General features: G+C 43.2%; 4 protein-coding genes across 5 annotated transcripts in view; 2 read left to right on the top strand and 2 right to left on the bottom strand.

Moving 5' to 3' along the window:
- Positions 1-16,069, bottom strand: part of slc39a11 (solute carrier family 39, member 11) — a 184,013-nt gene that overhangs the window by 119,889 nt on the left and 48,055 nt on the right. The window lies entirely within an intron of this gene.
- Positions 4,653-5,620, bottom strand: LOC308391177 (uncharacterized protein; the record flags this gene model as incomplete). Its single annotated transcript, XM_080873649.1, has 2 exons — positions 4,653-5,296; positions 5,491-5,620. The coding sequence occupies 2 exons, from the start codon at positions 5,618-5,620 to the stop codon at positions 4,653-4,655; spliced, it is 774 nt and encodes a 257-aa protein (XP_080729775.1).
- On the top strand, positions 5,826-6,649 carry LOC308391095 (piggyBac transposable element-derived protein 4-like; the record flags this gene model as incomplete). Its single annotated transcript, XM_080873562.1, has 2 exons — positions 5,826-6,011; positions 6,101-6,649. The coding sequence occupies 2 exons, from the start codon at positions 5,826-5,828 to the stop codon at positions 6,647-6,649; spliced, it is 735 nt and encodes a 244-aa protein (XP_080729688.1).
- Positions 8,746-10,068, top strand: LOC308391178 (uncharacterized protein). Its single transcript, XM_080873650.1, has 2 exons — positions 8,746-9,014; positions 9,330-10,068. Exons 1-2 carry the CDS (start codon positions 8,933-8,935, stop codon positions 9,719-9,721), a joined length of 474 nt encoding a protein of 157 aa, XP_080729776.1. The 5' UTR covers positions 8,746-8,932; the 3' UTR covers positions 9,722-10,068.

The following is a 16,069-nucleotide window of genomic DNA, read 5'->3' as shown; positions in this document are numbered from 1 at the left end:
ATAAATAACATTTCCAGCCTGGGATTCAGAGTAGAGTACTTACTAAGCAGCAGTCTCTATTTGATATAATCATCACGAACTAAATGAGATGAATATACATTTTTCTTTAGAATAGAATAAAATAGAACAGACTATCTTTTTATTGTGCATGTACTTTGATCATACCACTCTAGCAACATATATCTTATAATTAATTAATAAGTGAAAGATCACGACATACAATTGTGAGTGAGCATGACGACACAGGAGACATCAAACTCCTTGTATTACTTAAAGTCCAAGAGATTTAGAGATGGTCACCTTTTTCGATATTCAGATTCTGATATTTTCGATTGTTATGCCAGCAGGCGGTAAAATGTAATCCACCTCTAACTTGAGGAAGTGGCAGTGAAAATCAAGTAGAAGCTATATGCTAACCACCATGAAGGTGAGCATGTTAATTACAACCAGTGGCTGGATCATTTGTGATAGCGACATTAGATACTATTGCACAAACAGGAGAAACATGCAAAGCCAAAGAGAAGTAGAGCAGTCAAAAAGGTCCAATGCAAACTTCTCCAGGTAAAGCTAACATGTCACAGGTCTACTGTAATGATGCACTGTATCGTATATCATATCTGAGAGTGCAATGTAGACAGAATACTTGGAGTTTTTAGTGAACATAATAATGATAATTTTGCTTAAAATGTCCATCCCTAGTTGTTTGTTAGTTAGCTACGTTTACCAAACATGTTTAAAATGTCCTAATTATGCTAGCTTCTAGTTGCACGGTTTTATTCTTGACCTCTTAATGTATAATGTCTGGTATTAAAAATAGCTATCATAACAGCTATTATCATATAGTGTGCCTTGGTGCTGCCCAGGAGTTGTTCCACTATGTTTTAGCTCCTCTCTATTTATTTGAAACTTTTCCTGCCAGTGGACGACATGAACGAAGTACTGAGCACGACCATAAAAGGTGATTCGGATGCTCAACTTGGAGTTGGGAAAGGGTCAACTCAGGACCCATATACTTCGCATCGCTAGCAGCTATTTTGCCCATCATCACTTGAAGTTAATGAAAGTCACTGATATTCTATGGTGGCCGCATTGCTGCTTGTCACTTTCTGGGTGGACGCCGCAATCGGCTCACATCTCATATCTGGGACGATCTGTTGAGGTCCTCAGTCTGGGGGAAAAAAGTTAAGCTCATTTAAATCTGTACTAACCTGAACCCACTTTATTTCCTATTAGAACAACATCAGCCAAAACCAGGAACAAGCCAAGAAAATGTGCATCGATTTGTTTTATCTTGTTCTGGTTTGCACCCTTACTCGTATTACATTTTCTGGTTTCCAGAAGCACCAACTGTTTAAATGATCCAATCCCCAGACATACATATAAACACACACAAGGATGCAGGTACTGGAAATTGTTCAGGGCTGTGTAGACGACGGCACTAATGCGGCACAGATTCTGAATTTATTTCCACCAGGGTCAAACTAGTAAAATATGCATACCCTCATAATGCTACAAGGCCGTGTGAAGAACAGAGCTCATCAAACGGCATGTGCCACATTATCAAAGCTCAGTTTGGTTTAATGGTAACCCAGGCACAGCCATTCAGTTAGATGCAGTGTCTCTTAGCATCCCTATCTAACACAGTGGATGACTCCCAGTGTCAGCCATTTGACAGTCTAATGGGAGACAGGAGGAGGTTATTGCAGTCTGGATGAAAGAGAACAGATATGTTAAAAATCCAGGCAGTGAAATCTGGTCACAGGGTTGTCAGACTTGCTTTGAATATCCTCAGTTAAGATATTGCCTCTACAGCATATGGTGACAGGAGCTTTTATTACAGAAAGCAATATACCTTTATTTTTAGCAATTTTGTATAAAAGGGACTCCTTTCATTCTAACAGGTCATTTTCAAGATTTATATAAAACCAACAGTGTCTGCAGCCATTTCAAATTAAATCTTCTCCAGTGTTTTGTTGGATGAAAGAATAATAATAGCAGCAACTGGCTAACAGGTCTTTTATTGCAAAGAATTGGAAGGTACACCCCTATGCAACACCAGCTGCATGAATGGTTTGTATGTTGTGCTTAGGATCTCTGCTAAAAGGTAGCTTCCCAAATTACTAAACGACCATCTCGATAATATTTTAAGGGAAAATCAGTCCAAAAAAAGACCTAACAATCACAAGGATCAACAACTTTGATTCTTAGTTTAATACTACTTCAATTGCTGTTAGAGTAAGATGAGGCAGCAAAGCTACTTGGGTAGGAACCGAAGATTTCACACCATGTTAGGCCTCAGTCACATGGAGGTTAGAGATTGGGTAGTTACCTTCTGGCAACCACTGCTCGCACGGAAAAAGTGGTAACATTATTTTTCAGTTTGTACTGCACTTGTCAAAGTTTCTTCACCTCTTGGAGAGCAACTGTAGCAATCTTCTTGCAATCAAAGCAATTGCAAGGAGGCTCATTAGGCTTTACATAGCATCATCCTCACGATTTCTTTTGCCCAGTATGAGCCAGTAAGTTGGGGGAATATGCATTTTTCTATTGTAACCAGTGGCTGCCAGATGGTTGCTAACTGGTTCCAGGCGTGTGTGAGAGAGGCCTCGAAAGTTTGGCCAACTTGAATTTTCGTTGTTTTTTTTAGCTATTGAGATGGTCATTTATCTACTTTACCACCAGAAAATATCTCTCAAACCGCCTCTTCAGCAGAGGAAAGAGAAAGATAGAGCAATTCAAATCATCAGTTAAGAGAACGTTTTAGATGAAAGTCGTGTTACAAGTGTAGGCTGTTAGGGGAGTTCAGCTGCTCTGTAGGTGTACTGAACTGAAAACCACAAATAATATATCTGTCACAGTTGTAGATGAGGGGCAATTAAGAATAAACACAGCAAAAGCAAATCCAGCGAAATCATCATCCTCAAGATTTTCAGAGTATATTGCTGATCTGTACCTTTAAAGTGGACCTGTAATGCTCATTTCTAACTCTGAATGCTTATTGTTGGACTTTTACTCCTGCCCATTGCGTTGGCTGCTGGGGGCGAATATTCACAGATTTCGAACAACACAGTTTTTACACGAGTAACGGGCCTCTCACATACAAAATAACAACAGTTGTTTATTTAGTTGATGAAAAGAATGATAAAAAAAATTACTCAGCAACAAAATTAATATGGGTTTGGTGAGAGACTGCATCATGGCAGCATATTACTCTAATGTAACATGCTGAACACATTATTGGAAACTTTTAACATCCATCATGATTAGGGATGGGTATCGAAAACCAGTTCTTGTTGAGAACCGGTTCCCACTGTTTCAATTCCTTGGAATTGTTTGCCATTTTTGCAAACGATTCCCTTATCGATTCCAGTCGCCCCGAATGACGTCACCACGTTGTGGAGCGTCATTTACCTGGCAGGAAACATGGTACCTAAGCGGCTCAGAAGTTTGATTATACTTTACAAGAACGGATGACAACAGGGCAACTTGCAATACTTGAAAAGTAGATATTTCATTTAAGGGAGGAAACATTACAAATATGCAAAAGCATTTGCTCACAAAACACGCAATGACCTTAAATGAATGTCATGTTTTTAATTCCCTTCCGGACTCGTGAATCTCAACCCAGCAGCAGCGGTAACGTTTGCACGTCCTCTCCCGTTAATGCGGCAGGTAAATAATCAACTAACAGTGCATATTATGTTAGCGCGATCTGCCTTATTACAAAACCTGCCATTACTGTGCATTTAGGTGACCATGATGAGAGAGACAGACAGAGTCTGGCTCAGATGCTGGCAGTTCTCGCTGCAGTCTACCGGTAGCATCTCCTTTCAGGCCAGGATAGACGAATGTCACCGAGCAGTGATTAAGTTTGTGGTCAAAGGCTTGCACCCATTTGCCACAGCAGATGCCCCGATTTTAGGTAAGTGAATGTGTTTAATTGTAGGCAGGGACATTACTGGATATTCTTGTGTAATTGCTACAGAATAATTTATGTTATACTTTGTTATTGCTACAGAAGAATATTTATTTTATTATTTTACATTTACAATTTTTTTCCTGGGGACGCTGTGACACCCCATTGAAGAGCCGTAGGCTGGATCTCTTAAGATGTCACTGTTGGGTTTGTAAGGCCATGTTACTCCTAAATTTCTATCTTGTTCAAAGAGAAGATATAAAACAAAGTTCTAAGCTAATCGGCCTCAGTGTTCTCCTTAGCATCCCCAGGCTTCTACCTTTCTACCTATAAAACCCGAGAGCAGCCAAATGGCTGGTAGGCTTTTAGCTAAGCTTTAGCTTCAGCCAAGTGGAAGCTAAATTGGCTAGTCATTCATATGTATATTAGGTCGTTACCTGGGAATTCTGGAGGGAGGGGAGTGGGGGTGTGTGATTGAGGGCGTGGGGGAGCTGCTAAAAGCTGTGCACTTCCTTTTGTGTTTCATCTTGATGCATTCTCAATCATCCAGGGAAATAAATCTCCAAAAGTCACCAACTTGGAGTGTTTCAGTTTGCCATCTTAGGGAGAAATCAACACACATGGGTGTATGTCCTTTGTTGCTGAGATTTATTGATAAAAACAGTACAAAAAACCAACCATTTGTACACATATTTACAAATAATAATAAAAAGTGAGTGAGTACAATTCAACATTTTCAGCAATCACTCACAATCCTGGCACTGCCATGGTATCTGTAGTCTGCATTTACCACATGTGTATCTTTTGCAGTGAACACATCGCACAGTGGCATGATTGTTCTTGCATTTGTGTTTGACCTGACACGTGGCTCTTTTTCCAGGGCTAGGTGTGGAGCGAACTTGTCAGTCTTTGCTCGATCACAGCCGGTGGACTTGTCATCAAAGCGTAGGTGTTGCATGATGTCTTGGAAGCGGTTTTGTGCCATAGTTCCAATTATCTGTGGGTTTCCCAGGTTTGCTGACCAGCAGTCATTTACAGATGGCACCATGTAAACCCCCCGCAAGATCACAATTGCAATAAATGCCATTAGTTCAGGGAGGTCCATGAACCAATGAACATGCTCCGTTTGCTGTGCATGTTGAATAGTCCATTCTTGAATGCTACGAAGCATGTCAAGAGTGATGAAACACAGGAAGCTCTGAAGGCGACTCGAGATACTTCTCCTGGCCTTAGCCGTTGGCTCTCCATCTGCAGCGTACGCTTCTATTGGGGTGAAAGGGAGACAGGTCCCCACATGTTCTTCACGCCACACTGTGCCATCTTTCGCTGTCTCAGTCCCCAAACAAGCTCTCTTTTTCGGTGGAGAAGCAGTCTCCTCATCTGCAGTGTGAACAAATTCAAATTGTGAGCAAAATGGGAAGGTCAAACAAAATCACAAATGCATGCATAGATACTAATTATAATTCCAGTATCTCCTCCTCTGTATCAGAATAATGTCTGAAATATCTTACTTACTAACTACATCCACTTACTTGTTTGAAATGAAAAAGGAAATAACATGAAATGAAACTAACTGGAAGACTGATCAGACAGCTCTGAGTCCGAATCCGGCTGAACTTCTAGGTCTTCTCCATCCGAGTCACAAGGGTCGACTTCCGTCAGGATCATTTCCAAGGCCTGCTGAGTGGTGAGTCTTCTCTGCATTTTCTTTCCTTGGAGAGGAGGTCCGTACACCACAGAATTCTTCAGGGCAATGAAGGATTAGGCTAAGTGCAGTGAGATTGTATCATATATATACCCTTGGTACAATAGTACCAGTGCTCTGATTGGTGCCTCTGATTGGTGCCACAAATAACAAATAACACTCCCCAATCGTCCCACTGGGGAGAGACTTTCTGAAAATGTAGTAATGAGGCTGATGGAACCATTCCTAGACAAGGGCAGAAATGTTACCACGGACAATTTTTTCACATCGCTTTCACTTGCGCAAAAACTTCTTAGACGGAAAACCACCATCCTCGGCACAGTCAACAGGATTCGCAGGGAAATTCCTCAATCCACTAGACAGACAGATCGCAATGAATTCACCACTCAGGTATGTTACAGGTCTTTTGTGGTTCTATGTTTATGTGTTTCATTGTGTGTAAAAGGGCTATGGAAATAACAATTTATCTTATTTCTTAGGTGTTTTCAACCTCTGCTGCCACGCTGACGGCGTATGCGGCCAAACGGAAGAAGACAGTCTATATTCTTAGCAGCATGCACAGCGTGGTTCAGACTGATAACACTACCAAAAGGAAGCCAAACACTGTCTCCCTTTACAACAAAACAAAGTGTGGCGTGGATGTGATGGACCAGATGGTTTGGGAGTACACTGTCCGCAAAGGAACACGGCGCTGGCCAGTTGCCGTGTTTTATAACATGATTGACATGGCAGCACTGAATGCACATGTGCTGTATCAAGCATGCACCGGGACGAAGGAAAGACGGGTGGACTTCCTGGTGGTGCTTGCAACAGAGTTGGCTCACTCTCATGTAGCTGCGAAGAAGGCAAGAAAAGAACAGTTGCTTCGGACACAACCCTCCACACCTAGCCCTGGAAAAAGAGCCACGTGTCAGGTCAAACACAAATGCAAGAACAATCGTGCCACTGTGCGATGTGTTCACTGCAAAAGATACACATGTGGTAAATGCAGACTACAGATACCATGGCAGTGCCAGGATTGTGAGTGATTGCTGAAAATGTTGAATTGTACTCACTCACTTTTTATTATTATTTGTAAATATGTGTGCAAATGGTTGGTTTTTTGTACTGTTTTTATCAATAAATCTCAGCAACAAAGGACATACACCCATGTGTGTTGATTTCTCCCTAAGATGGCAAACTGAAACACTCCAAGTTGGTGACTTTTGGAGATTTATTTCCCTGGATGATTGAGAATGCATCAAGACGAACACAAAAGGAAGTTCACAGCTTTTAGCAGCTCCCCCACCCCCTCATTCACACACCCCCACTCCCCTCCCTCCAGAATTCCCAGGTAACGACCTAATATACATATGAATGACTAGCCAATTTAGCTTCCACTTGGCTGAAGCTAAAGCTTAGCTAAAAGCCATTTGGCTGTGGGGGAAGAATCGATAAGAGAATCGATAAAGAATCGAATCGTTAAAACAGAATTGAAAATGGAATCGGAATCGTGAAAATCTTATCAATACCCATCCCTAATCATGATAAATGACAGAAAATAAAGGAAAACATTCAAGAGAAGTCAACAGTTTAATAGAGCACAAAATGACATTCTAATTGCTTGTTTTTGAAAAATTATAAGTGCAGTTTATCTCGTCATGCATCATCTTTGCTTCTCTCCATTTTTCAAAATTGCATAAAAAATATCTCCTTTGTTTTTTTCTGTTAGAATTTTCCTTTTTTAATTTTTTCTAGAACACGAAAAATTATTATCTGTAAATACATTCTTGTATATTCAATCTAAGTAGCTGGCTGTTTGACAAATTATTCCCTCCAGTATTTAATTATGTTAGAATCCTAATACCCAGCTCAAATGAGATTTGAGCTCAAAGACCGATGACAAACTGGTCAATAACCACAGCTGAGAAGAAGAAAATCACAAGTCAGCTTAACCACATTATTCCCTGTGGTATGTTAAGACGGTCCCTGCTAATCAAAGCTCAACAAATCAGCTAAAGAGGATTTAAAGAAAAGAAAAAAAAGCAGGGAGAGAATTTCTCCAAACAGCCATGTTTACTTCATTATGCAGTACAGTGTGAACAAGCAGAAGGCAGATTTCAGCTACATTTCATTATGCATGCAAAACAATGTACTACAGCCAGCTAAGCTCTTCTGTGCGGATGGTTAATAAAGATGCAAGATGCCTGAACGAGAACAGGACGGGGACCTTCTACGACAGAGGGGAGTGTTTGACAGCAAACGTGGGTGGTATAAAAAACAAGGAAAAGTTAAAGGAGCTAAGAGCTCCGTTCGAACTTCTCCAGATGGCCGTATTATTATAGACGTCCTCTTTTGCAGGGATAGTGTTTGTGAGGTCATGCGTGTAAACAGAATCAGAGCAAGCCCATAATGTGCCAGGTCAGTGATGGCCCATCCAGAGAGTATACAAACACAGAATAAATATATATACGAGGAAAGGAATAAACATGAACTTGATTTATTGTTGTTTGTATGAGCTGAATTTGTCTTGTCAGTAGAAACAGCTGTGTGAAGCCTCCGGGATGTAAATGTTTCGATGTTTTGGGTCATTCAGAGCTTCTTTCAGCTAAAAAGCCTCAGTTAGTATCACAGCAACAGCCGGGGAGTCCTTCAACCCGTTTCTGATTTGTTAACCACACGCTATCTGACAAAATCACCACACATTAGTGCTGTGATTTGGACTGTATTTGACCAATTAAAGACACACTCAGAGGGCATAATGTCTTTCTTTTTCACTCTACACGGTAAGCTGACCGTGACTAGGTGCTACTGCTTTCTATCGATTCACAGAGAGGAATACTCCACACTGACACGTTTTTAGTTTTTCTGCTCTACCTTCTTGAAAAAAAAAAAAGACGCTGCTAAATCTAAATCGGTAACAATTAGGTGAACTGAAGCGTGACGATCTCTGCTCTGTGTGATTCTGACCCTGTTATTAGGGCCAAGCCCCACCACTGCCGCAGTCATATCTGAAGGGGTTTGAAGGTATTTTCCTGGCATGTTCACCGATGGAATATCAAGGCAGAAGAACAATCAGGACGGAAGGGAACGGTAAGTGACGGAAGTGATGTTGTAGGTGACGTCAGACGCCGGAGACTTTGGCGGAGAAAAAGCAAATGGTAGCATAGAGTTTAACAAAGGTTTTCCAAGCTTCAGTATTACCAAATATACTAATCAATTGTCATATAACTAACAACATCTGTTTTATCATCTCTAACACCCTGGAGGACAACGGGGAGAGTTTAGACGCTCTCCAAGATTACATCGACCGCTGTTTTCAAGATTTAGTAATGCATAAGGCCCAGAGTGCATCTTCCCCGGCCAAAATCGAGACGCCGTCATCGAAGAGAAGTCGCCAGGCAGACTCCCCCGGTACAACATCGCCTGCCGGCAAAGACATCACAGAAATCCTGGAGTCAATCGACAAGCGATTGTCCAGTTTCGATGCGAGGCTGTCCCTGGTGGAGATTTTACACCGGGAATTTAAATCTCTGAGAGAATCCCTGGAATTCAGCCAGCAGCAGGTGGAAACGCTTGCCGCTGAAAATGCCACGCTACGGGAGTCGGTTAAATCTCTCACCGATAACGTGACCCAGCTAAACATTGAAAATAAAAAAATAAAAGAGTCCGTTATCGATCTACAAGCCCGTAGCATGAGAGATAATCTTGTGTTTTCTGGTATTCCAGAAACTGCCGGAGAGGACGCAGAGGCAACGGTGAAAAACTTCATTAAAATCCACCTGAAGCTGCCGGAGGACACCGTAAAGAACATCGACTTCGATAGAGTACATCGCTTGGGGGGCGCGCGGTCGCGGACCGGGAGACCACGGCCTATTGTGGCCAAATTCAGTCAATTCAAACAGAAGGAACAGGTGAAGAGTCGCGGCAGAGAGCTGAAAGGAACGGACTTCAGCGTGAACGACCAGTTCCCCAAAGAGATCCTGGAACGACGCAAGGTCCTGTTCCCAGTTCGACGTAGCTTCATCCAGAAAGGCTCCCGTGCTGTCATCGCCGTGGACCGGCTCTACGTGGACGGACAGCTTTACCGCGACCTCGGCACCACACCGTGGTTATATTAACTGCACTCCAGATAAGAACCCGCTACACTCTTTTCTTATTCATTCACACTCTCTCCTTTAACATGAGTTTAAGCTAGTAATATCAATATGATGTCATAGCAGATATAACACCGTCACCCTCCGTCATTGCTTTAATTGGAATGTTTCCGTTTCGTTTCTTTTTTGTTGTTGTTGCTCACAGTTCATGTGGTTTCTTTCTTTCTCTTGTCTTTCACTGCTGTGGTCACCTACTTCCCCACTCACCTACAAACAACACCCTCTATTTCTCCATATTTTCACAACACGATCACGCAAACACATCAGCTCAACGGCAGCACATTCACAACAGCCTCACAGCACGCACAGACTTGCAGGGCACATAAGCAAGCCACGCTTGTTCATATTAGTGAATATTCACACACATAGTCAGACTTATGGAGTCTCTCACCACACTTCTTTTTCTCTTTCTATTTACAAACAAGGGATGTTTCCATATTCTCTCCACCTGTCTAAACGAAACACCCAGCATACATCATTAGACATACACGCGCAATTAAGGGCATGCTGAGGTTTGTCACATGGAATGTAAATGGAGCTGGCACCAGAGGAAAGAGGTTAAAAATATTTAACCAGCTTAAAAAACTACAGGCAGATGTTGTTTTATTACAAGAAACTCACAAACCTGTCACAGGTTTAAATGAACTTAAAACACCTGAGTTTCCTAACGTGTTTGCAGCCGGTTATAATTCTAGACAACGGGGAGTAGCAATTTTAATACATAAAAATGTTAATTTTACAGTACTCGATACAGTTATAGATCCAGAAGGTAGATTTCTAATTATTAAACTATCAATATTGAACAAAAAACTATGTATTGTAAGTATATACGGTCCAAATGTTGATGAACCCTCATTCTTCCACGGTTTTTTTAGTGCACTCTCTGAACACCTTGATTGCACACTCATTCTTGGCGGTGACCTCAACCTTGGACTAAATGAAGAAATGGATAGGCTCAACACAACAGGAACTCAGCGTAATTGGCAGTCCACAAATATAATCAAACAGTATATGAACGACTTTGGTCTTTGCGATGCATGGCGCTCTCTTCACCCCACCAGTAAGGAATATACTTTTTTCTCGCATGTTCATCACTCTTACTCTCGTCTGGATTATTTTTTGGTCAGCAGCTCACTGCTGTGTGACATTTCAGACACTGAGATTCATCCTATAGCTGTCAGCGATCATGGTCCTGTATCTTTAACACTAATGCACAAGAATAATACTACGCCAAGAAAAAACTGGAGATTTAATATATCACTACTTAAAGATGAAGACTTTATTAAATACTTTAAAAAGGAATGGACTTCATATTTAGACTTTAATGACACTCCCGGAATATCTGCTTCTGTTCTATGGGAAGCAGGGAAAGCTGTGATGAGAGGTAAAATAATTTCTTTCTCATCACACAAAAAGAAAGAAGAAAACAAAAATATTCAGGAATTAGAAAAAAACATCAAATCACTAGAAGAAGCCTACGCGTCCCACCAAGATCAGGAAACATTGAACAAAATATGCAAAACAAAACTAGAATTAAATGAAACTATTAATAAAAAAACACAATTCCTTATACAAAGACTTCGCTTGCAGAATTTTGAACACAGTAACAAATCAGGTCGATTTCTAGCTAACCAGCTAAAAATAAATAAAGAAAAAATAACTATATGTGCTGCTAAAGATTTATCGGGGAACACAATATATGATCCTGGAAGAATAAACAACATTTTTAGGGATTTCTATGAAACTTTATACTCACCACAAATAAACCCATCTAAAAATGAAATTGATCTGTTTCTTGACAACGTAACTCTTCCAAAATTACTAGACAGTCAAGCAATGGAACTGGATTCGCCACTGACGCCAAGTGAACTCCAGGAAGCCCTGATAAGTATGCCCAATAATAAGGCTCCAGGTCCAGACGGCTTCCCTGCAGAATTCTACAAAGAATTCTGGACAATTTTGGCACCAGTATTCCACAGCATGTTGCAGGAAATCGAGGAAAAGGGCAGACTACCACCAAATATGAATTCTGCCAACATTAGTCTCCTGCTAAAACCAGGCAAAGACCCTTTATTTCCCTCAAGCTATCGTCCAATTTCTCTTTTAAATGTAGACCTTAAAATAATCTGCAAAGCTCTCTCAAAGAGATTAGAGAAAATGACCCCCCTCTTAATTCATCCTGACCAAACTGGTTTCATAAAAGGTCGGCACTCCTCAACAAACACTCGTAGATTACTTAATTTAATAGACTACTCATACGATAAAAACATCGAAGCCATAATATTATCTCTAGATGCAGAAAAAGCATTTGACAGAGTTAATTGGAAATTTTTATTCGCAACTTTACACAAATTTGGTTTTGGAAACTCTTTCATAAACTGGATAAGAATATTATACAATTCCCCAACAGCTCGTATCAGAACAAATGACCAGACATCCCCCAGCTTCTGTCTCCTGAGGGGCACCAGACAGGGATGCCCACTCTCCCCTTCACTTTTTGCAATTTTTATCGAACCTCTAGCAGCAGCATTTAGACAGGCTACAACAATTAAGGGCATAAAATGTAAGAACATAGAACATAAAATCAGTCTCTATGCGGATGATGTGTTGCTTTTTCTGCAAAACACACAAACCAACCTCTCTGAGGTAATTACTTTAATAAACTGGTTTTCAAGAGTTTCAGATTATTCAATTAACTGGCCAAAATCTACAGTTCTCCCCATTAACTGCTCCTTCCATAATTCTTCCTCTGCCCCACTGCAATCCGGAAATATTAAATATTTAGGTATTAATGTCTCTCCTAAGCTTTCAGACTTAACTAAACTAAACCACATCCCACTTCTAAAGAAAGTAGAAGGCGATCTGACTAGATGGAAATCTTTACCCATATCACTCATGGGAAGGGTCGCCACTATAAAAATGATGATCTTGCCAAAAATAAATTACTTATTTTTGATGATCCCTAACAAACCATCACAAGATTGGTTCAGATCTCTGGATTCATATATTTCCAAATTCCTTTGGAAAGATAAACCCCCACGTATTAGCTTAAAAACGCTACAAAGAACCAAGGATAGAGGAGGATTAGATCTGCCTAATTTTCACCAATACTTCTTAGCCAACAGGCTTCAGTTCATCTCAGAATGGTTAAAACATACCTTCTTAGTTGAGCCCTGGCTAGATGTTGAACAGGCACTATGCAAGGATCTAGAGATTTCAGACCTACCATTTATTAGCTCAAACATCAAAAGACATGAATGCTTTAAAAGTATCAACATCAGCTTTTCTCTAACAGCATGGTGGGAGTTTCTAAAAATAACGGAGTCTTCATTAATCCCATGCAAACGTACACCTATCTGGAATAACCCTGACATATTACAAAACAATAATATGATTAATTTCCCAGAATGGAGTTGTAAAGGAATTAAATACTTAGAACATATATTAGAGGGAACAGAATTTATTCCATTTGACAGACTAGTTGAACAATATGGGATCAACAAGACAAGGTTTTTAGAATATCAACAAATTAAATCCATAGTAAAAAAGAAATTTAATCTCAGTCAAGTTGAATTACAAACACCACTAAGTGCGGCACATTTTCTTACTCTTAAATCCCCCAAATTATTATCTAAAATATACAGAACACTTTCTAAATTAGATGAATCAATATCCCTTCCTACTGCAAAGTGGGAAGCAGATTTATCAGTCAACCTAGACCAAAACTTCTGGTCTCAGATTTGCTTAAAAACTTTTAAATTAATTAAAAATCCCAGTCTGCAATTAATACAATACAAAATACTTCATAGAGTGCACTATACAGGTCATCGGATGTTCAAGATGGGCTTTACATCTTCCAACAACTGCTCACACTGTCAAGGCAATACACCAGACAATTACATCCACGCTCTTTGGTTCTGTCCACCAGTGCAAACGTTTTGGCGCGAGATATGTGAAGACTTATCAAAGTGTCTGAAATGTAACATTCCAACTTCCCCCTTAGTGTGTCTACTGGGCAGCTTAGATAATGTCACTTCAGAAAAGAATATAGCCCATATGATCTTCACTGCCCTATGCATAGCCAAGAAAACAGTCCTCATGAACTGGAAAAATAAAAATAATCTTAATTCTAACCAATATAGAAATTATCTATTAGATTACATTAGTCTTGACACAGCCTCTGCCACCACATTAGATCAATTGCTCTGGGCCCCTTTTATCAGCTCCATCACCTAGTGGGGGTGGGGGGTCATAGTTTGGTCCCGCCTTCACTGCTGTGATTGGTGAGGGGGTAGGGACAGGCTTAGGGCGTCGGGGGGTTCCCCGGAGGCATCTTCCTTGGGGGGCTCAACCCGGGGTAGCGGTCACGTCCGGTTGGGGGCTCTGTTGGCTCTCAGGTGACTGTTTCCTCGCGGCTGCGTGCAGCGGGGCTAGGGGAGGGTCTGTGCTGACGGACGTGGGTTACTGACCTGGCAACCTGGCTGCCCCTGGGTGGGTCCGGGATGGGCGTGAGGTTCTGGGGGCGCTCCGTCTCTGGGCTGGGGCCCGGGCCGGGCCTCGGGGGCTTGGGTCCTGGTTGGTGTGTTGCCGGGGTTGTGGGCGGGTGGGTGCATGGGGGCCCGGCCCTGGAGCAGGGTGCCGCCGGTGCGTCGAGCCGCCTGGGGGGCTCTTCAACTGGTGGGGGGGGTGGTCACATCTTGCTTTCTTCTCTTCAGGAACTCTCTGCAGGAGGGGGAGATACAGGAGAGGTGGAGGAAGATCTCAGCCTGGGCGTTTACCGTCTTATGTAGTCTGGAAGATGTGTGGATGGTGGGGTGGGTGCAGTTTTCTCTGTGGTGGGGTTGGGTGGACTGTCCAGGGCTCTGTGGAGCCGGAGGGCGCTACTGCACTGGGCCCCGGTCTGATGGGCCTGGGCCCCCCTTCCCTGGCGGGTCGCGAAGGGTGGGAGTGCCTACTGGGGTCAGCGGGGGAGCTGGCCCCAGGGAGGGGTTACCTGCCCCTCCCTTCCTTCCCTCCCCATCTCCAGCTGCCTCCCTCTTCCCGCTCCTCCACAACCACCCACACATGCAGGGCCTTGGAGTGGGGGTATGTCACCAGGGTGCAGAGGAGGCTACCCCCCCCTGTCCCCTTCTGGCTGCCTCTGCCTCAATTTTATCCCACAACTTAGACATTCACATTATTCACACTCTCATTACACATACATATAGGATCTTGGGGGTGGGCACAATCACGGAGTCCAAATTACCATCAGGGTGTATACCTCACCCCTGACGTCGTTGCCCACCTCTCAATTTTAAATACACTTAGTCATTGAGGGCTAGCAGGAGGGACTATGCGCTTACCTGCTGCTCCTTGGCAGGTAGCTCCATGCCCTCCTGGGTTTTAATTGCACCTTAGAACACACATGCATCAACATTACAATGAGCGGGTGGAGGGAGGTTTGGAGTCTTCTCCCACCCCCATTCTCTGCGGCCTGCTGGAGCGGGGGGGCTAGTAGGAGGAGTTGGCCGTCCGACTGCGGTCTGGGGTGTGGGGCCTCCCTGCTGCTGCGGAGTCGGGGTGGTCTGCCTCTCCCCACTGCAGGGAAAAGGGTAACACCACCTGGGTCTGGGTGCAATTCCCCCCTCCAGGGGCAAGGGTACCTAGACCCGGTTTGTAGAGTACGCTTGGGGAGTGTGATCGTGTGTACAACGTCTCTTTATGTCTGTCTCCACGTTGGTTGAGTGTGGAGTGAGTGCATATGAGAGCATGAGGGTGGGAATGGATGTTTGTGTCTGTGTGTGCCTGTATGTCTGTGTCTATATGTCAGGTTGGGTATCAGATGCCACCTCTCTGGGGACACCTCAGGCCCTCCAAGGTTTGGAGGCCTATCTCCACCCACCACCACTTCCCCTGCCGGTGGCGGACTCCCTCAGGTGTCGGTGTGTTGGTGGTTCTTTGTGTCTGGGGGTGGGCGTCCGGGTACACACCGGCTCACTCCTTGGCTCCTTGGCTCACGCCGCTTGTCGGGGCCTGGGGCCTGGGGCCTGGGGCTCGCTCGGGCCCCTTTGGAGGTGGGGTGCCCCCGGCCTCTCGGCCTGGGGCTCGGTCACTCAGGCACAGCTGGGGGCCGGCGGAGCTCACGGGCGCGTCACTGCAACTCCCCCTGACTTCTGCTCCGCGGCTGCTGGGCGAGCCCTCATCTGGGACTCTCCTCAGCTCTTACTGGAACAGTGGCGCGGCTGCCCCTCTGTTGGTCTTCCATGGTCTCTTGTGTTCTGGGGGCCTCTGGATGTCTGGAGTTTTGATCTCCTCCATACCCGCTTCACACCC

This window comes from Rhamphochromis sp. 'chilingali', assembly GCF_963969265.1.
Source record: "Rhamphochromis sp. 'chilingali' genome assembly, chromosome: 22".
NCBI classification, from domain to species: Eukaryota; Metazoa; Chordata; class Actinopteri; order Cichliformes; family Cichlidae; genus Rhamphochromis; species Rhamphochromis sp. 'chilingali'.
Note: the sequence above shows the minus strand (reverse complement) of the source record. Positions and strands in the feature narration are given on the sequence as shown.